General features: G+C 54.4%; 3 protein-coding genes across 3 annotated transcripts; all 3 read right to left on the reverse strand.

Moving 5' to 3' along the window:
• Positions 1 to 277: 277 nt before the first annotated feature.
• Positions 278 to 1,498, reverse strand: AO090003000227 (uncharacterized protein; the record flags this gene model as incomplete). Its single annotated transcript, XM_023234791.1, has 1 exon — positions 278 to 1,498. The coding sequence occupies one exon, from the start codon at positions 1,496 to 1,498 to the stop codon at positions 278 to 280; it is 1,221 nt and encodes a 406-aa protein (XP_023089878.1).
• An 82-nt stretch (positions 1,499 to 1,580) lies between these two features.
• AO090003000228 (uncharacterized protein) lies at positions 1,581 to 2,260 on the reverse strand (the record flags this gene model as incomplete). The annotated part of the gene is made up of 3 exons (XM_023234792.1): positions 1,581 to 1,698; positions 1,788 to 2,097; positions 2,248 to 2,260. The coding sequence occupies 3 exons, from the start codon at positions 2,258 to 2,260 to the stop codon at positions 1,581 to 1,583; spliced, it is 441 nt and encodes a 146-aa protein (XP_023089879.1).
• A 1,516-nt stretch (positions 2,261 to 3,776) lies between these two features.
• Positions 3,777 to 5,114, reverse strand: AO090003000229 (uncharacterized protein; the record flags this gene model as incomplete). The annotated part of the gene is made up of 1 exon (XM_001819389.3): positions 3,777 to 5,114. One exon carries the CDS (start codon positions 5,112 to 5,114, stop codon positions 3,777 to 3,779), a length of 1,338 nt encoding a protein of 445 aa, XP_001819441.3.
• Between the last annotated feature and the right edge of the window lie 307 nt (positions 5,115 to 5,421).

The following is a 5,421-nucleotide window of genomic DNA, read 5'->3' on the forward strand; positions in this document are numbered from 1 at the left end:
CTTCCTGTATGAACGCAACTTTCCGCTACCACTTCTTATTCCCTAGATTGCTACATAACATAGACTATACAGAAAAGCACACAAAGATATACGTTAGAGTCCTACACTCTAACAGTTATTACTAAAAGATAACTAGTGTCACTAGCATCATAGAAAATAATCTATACTCGATAACGCATTGTTACATCCACGATACATTACTAGATAATCTAAAATCACGATAGTCCAATACTTATCAAAAGAACTAGACTATCGCTAATGAACACATTCATCGTAGCTAGATATAATCCTGTCCATAATTCTGTGATTGAGGCGGGTGCGCTCTATTGGAATAGGCTCGTGCAGGTGCAGGCCTATCATCGTATTCAACCGGCGACGCGAACGCACTCGGCCCTGCCTGTTGATACACGGGAGAATCTGAGGTGAATTCCCTCGTAAAAGGTGCTGGGGAATTTCTGGAAGGAGGATTGAATGGGGCATAACCATCTGATCCTGAGGGGCGCGGATCTCCGCGAGATGCGACAGGGGAGAAGTTTCTCATCACCGCCCCATCAACGGGACTGAAACTGGGCTGGGGTCGAGCCGGAGGTTGACCGGCCGCGCCAAACGATCGCGCTGGGTAGCCAGTCAGCGGAGGCAAGGTAGGAGTGCCACTAGGACCGGGAGGTGAAAAGGTTCGAAGAGGCCCATTTTCCCCCGGGGACATACTCCGTCCTGGTGTCATAGTTCGTGCCGTAGTCTCTGTTGGGCTATATGAATGGTATGGCGCAGTTGATGCGAGATCGTGAGGTGCGTATGTATCATAGGGGCTCTGAGTGTCGCCGGTGTCACCAAAACTATGCGCCGAAGCCATACCACTCACTCCACCGACTGATGGTGCGGTTGCGGGTCCTGGTGTGTTATTGAACCTTGACATCGGTGTTTGGATCCGTGAAACAGGCATAGGAATCTGAGTTGGGAGAGGAGGTACTGGCGGCACTGGAGAGCTTTGGCGATCAAGAGGACTATATCCTGAGACTGCCGTACTTCCCGAGAGCGAAGTGGACGCAGAGTAGGCCGACGATTGAGTCATTGTTCGGCTGAGCGGGGGTTTGTCTTCGAACGCTGCCACGCTCGGAAGGGTTGGGGCCCGATCCGGTGCGGCTGTCCCCGGGCGTGATGAGTACGACCGCAATGTGGTTTGCGTTGTGCTGCGCGAAAGAGTGGTGACAGTGGGCGCCTTGTCATCACTACCGACAGTGGGCAAGGTAGGGTTCGTATTTAAGCCCATGTTGGGTTGGGTTGGTTTTCGCTCTTGCAACACCATGCCCTTGGCCAAAGCCTTGTCCACCTTCCGACGCACGATGCGAGTGAGACGGGTTTTGATCTTTCGTCGACAGTAGGCTTTCAGGGAGCCATCTTGGGAAGGGATATGGTGGAACAAAAAGATGAGATATAAGATAATGGCGAGCGCCAGCTTCAGAATAGACAAAACCCAAATAACCAATGTAAAAAGCATGCCAAAGAGGACTAGGGCCCGCAGAGTGTTATTTTCGGCCAAGATCTTCACATTGTCAAAGAATTGTATGAACGGAGATGAATCATCTGTCTTGGACGCATTCTCCCCACCGGGAAGCAGATCCATGCGCATGACTGAATACAACGTGATTGCGTTGACGACTTGACGCGGCCCATCGGCGATAAGGACATTCATCCAGGCTAGCCATTGAATTAGTATTCATCGGGTTGAGAACTGGCAATGGCTAAACCTACTCTCAAAGGAGAAATACGCAAACAGCGCAACATACTCGGCCCCCTTTTTACTTTTGGTGAGCTCCGCAAAGACGAGGAATCGCTTCCATCCATGGCCACTGGACCATAGACGAATACTCTGGAGGCGCACCGCGAGGGAGTCCAAGTAACTCTGCGAGATACTGCCGGACCGAATGGCGCGAATAGCACGGATCCATCTTAAAACCAAGAGAACGAACGAGATGATAATACAGACGGCAAAAATCCAGCGAGAGACGGTAAAGGGAATGGCAGGCTCGATTTGTCCGGCCCATTTCGAGAATGCGAGTAGATTAACGGCCGTGAAGGTGTCAACCGCATACACCGCTATTGAAATCAAGAGGAAGACCCAAAGAAAGAAGTAGGAGAATGGCGATAGACAAGACTCTGATTTGAAGTCATTCAGATTCTAGGGAGCGCATCAATGTCAGCCAAGCGACATCGACCGGGGGGGTTTCTCTACCCGAGGGAACGTACAATGTAGTCCCATTGTTCCTCCAAGGATACTGGGCCTTTTTCACGATCGCCGCAGCAAGGCATTTTGTGTGTCCTCGGTCCTGCCGAGAAGCAAAACGATCGACTCTTCGAATGAGCCTAAGGAGGGGCAGCCAGTCACAGACAGGCAGGATGAACTTCGTCGGGCCAGCCGGGCGAAGTGAGAAATTGCAGCAGAGGCGATATCAGTGACCGAGGAAGTTGTGTTTCTTTTGTAGGGGGAGCCGATCCCAATAGCGAGTGACAAACAAGAAGTGGATCGTGTTCGATCGGCGGTTGCGAGAATCAGTGGCGCATCGCCGTTGGACAATCGCAGGGCTGGAGATCGCAGAGACACGCGTATATCAGCTTCGGCCCGTCACACAAGGGCCATTGAGCTTGTCCGAAAGCGAAAGGAGAACCCTCACACGAGCGAGAGTGGTGTGTGCGACTGTTTGTCCTTTCTCAGAAGGGATGATGGGGCTAGCGCCAAGATCAGGGCTTTCGGGCGCGTTTGGACTTTGGAGGCTGTCGCAACCGAGATGGAGAATTGCGGGGACTCGGGCAAGCACAGAGTGGGATTTCCGGATGCTTGACTGGGTCGCAAGGAACGAACGACTGGGTTGACAGCGGTTAAAGAGAGTCGATTGAATCGCCAGCCACCAACGAAAGAGAACGAGGTGAGAAGAATGGATGCGCAGTTATGCAGGAGCCCCTGCGATGAAACACGAGGAGAATGCACGAGGAATCCAATCACACTTGGAGGGGGGAATTGAATCTGACATGGGCGGTTAAAGTTCAGGAACCATTTTTCATTTCGGACGTCTTTTCCTTTCAGAAACACCACCGAAAAGACGACAACCACAACAACAAAAAAAGGAACGCAACAAGTGACAATAAGAAGACAAAGACAGTAACTTCCTTATCTTCAAGGTTCAATAAGCTTTTCCTTCCTTTTTTCTTGAGTTCTTATTTTTCAAACTTTTTTCTCGAATTTGGTTGTTTCCCACTAGATTCTCCACTCCTGACTTGGCATCATTTCCGATGGACTGGCGAGGGTCATTGCGGAAAGAAGTGGATGCGAAATGTGTCTGTCCCACAGAAGGGGACCCCATAAAATGCCCAACCCACCCAACACACGCACGGGCCAACTTCCATTGACCAAAAACCTCCGAGGTAAAGAGGGCGATGTAACTATATCAACGCGGCGTGTGCTTGTCCCGCAGAAGGGGACCCCAAGCCTGCCACCACCGCACACGGAATGCTACGTCGCTGAGGAGGAATCGGTCATTATATCCAAGCGCACACCGTGTGTTCCCAATTTTGGGAACCCCACCGCGTCCTCGTCCCCACGGGTCGCACGGACAGTTATAATGATCGAAACCTCCACCCACTGCGAACGATCACAGAAACTCCCAGGCGCACAGGATGAGTAATGCCCCACGATCCAGGATCTCTGCGCAACATCCCCATAAGGGATGCTCACAAGTCCCTCTAGGAGGTCAGGGAATAGTGGGTAGACGCCTGTCACCCTAACGGCGCACAGGCGTCGACGCCGCCGCGTTGGACAGCGAGATGCGGAGCTTTTGGCACTCATCCTCCAGCTCGCGCGTCTTTCTGCTCCAACGGATATTGTCCTCCGTCCGCGCTCTTTTCTCATTACTCAGAACCTCCCACAGCTTCTGAACGCCCTCCTGGGCCACCTGCTCGGAGGGCCACAGAAACCCTTGCTTGGCTTCGCCGAGCTGGCGGCGGAGGTCGTTGATTTCCGTCTGCTGTTGGGAGACCGTCACCTGGCTCTGCGCGAGCGCAGTAGAGATCGACCCCACGTCCCGGGATGGACGCTTGGGTATCTCCTGCGAACTGTGCGAAGCTTCCCAACGGGACAGGCGGTGCTCGAGGATCTGGATCGTCCTCTCAGCAGCAGCCGCCTGGTTGTGGCTCCTCTGGGCGTCCCTCATCGCCATACCGATCTTACCTTGGAGAACATTGACCTCCGCAGTAAGGTCAGAAGCCCGTTTCTGGGCCTGGTCGGCGGTCGCACGTTCCTGCGCGAGAGTCAGGTCACAGGTGTGCTGGAGGTCCGGCATAGATTGCCGAAGAGCCACGTCAGCTTTGTATGCGTGAGCTAGGGACTCCTGCGCCTGCCGCACCACGCTCTCCGCAGACGACTTGGTCGTCACGAGCTCGGTCTCTAGGAGGATGACACGCCCGAGGGCGGCATCGCGCTCCTGTATTGCCACAGATGAGTCACGGACCTGCAGTTCCAGCCGGTCGTGCTCAGTCTGGGAGGCCTGGCACTGGGCCATGAGTTCCTGGTTTTGGGCGACGAGCTCGTTGTTACGGATAACGAGATTCTGATGTTCGGTGTCGATATGGCCGCGAGATTGCCGTTCTCGGGCCTCTGCAGCGGCCAGGCGGTGCTCGAGGGTTACAAGCTGGTCCTTCCGAGTTTGAAGCTCTGCTCTGAGTGAACGGTGCTCACTCAGGGAATCGGCCTCCGCCTGTTCCCTCTCCCGGGCCAGCTGCTGTTCCAGCTGGGCGACCCGTTCGCAGAGGGACCGCTCCTTCGCAGTAGTATCGTCCTGCACGTGCCTCAGCTTTCCCTGGGCGATGATGAGCTGCCCTTTCTTGACCGCGAGCTCCTGGCGGAGTTCCACGATGACGGTCGTCTCGCGGGGTCGGGTCTCCTCGATGAGGGCCTGTCGGGCAGACAGCTTCTTGACAAGCGCCCAGCCATCCTCCATCCGCTGCTTGACTACCCTAAGCTCCTCGGTCTTGGCAATAATGAGCCCCTTCTGCTTGGCGATCACGCCTTCGCACTGGTCAATCATGTTCCACAGATCAATCTCGCGCGGCGTCGGGGGCATCCCTCGGAGCTGTGTCTCGTGGCCGGTGGAGTCCACTCTCGAGACTGCAGGCTGCAGCTTGGCGGCACGTCGGGGAGGGACGGCCTTAGCGAGAGTGTACTAGGAAAGCGCCGCCAGGATGGCACACAAGACACTGGTAGTGACGAAAGCAAGGATGAAGAGGTGGTGGAACTCGCCTTCAATCAGGCGTGGCAGCTGCCAGTCGTCTCGAATTATCGCACGCAACTCTAAGCCGCTCTCTTGACCGAAGCAGAAGACTACTTCGAGCCAGTCGCGTCGGTTCAGCTTCCCTTGTTCGAACCGTCCG

The sequence above is a fragment of the Aspergillus oryzae genome, chromosome 2 (assembly GCF_000184455.2).
Source record: "Aspergillus oryzae RIB40 DNA, chromosome 2".
NCBI lineage: Eukaryota > Fungi > Ascomycota > Eurotiomycetes > Eurotiales > Aspergillaceae > Aspergillus > Aspergillus oryzae.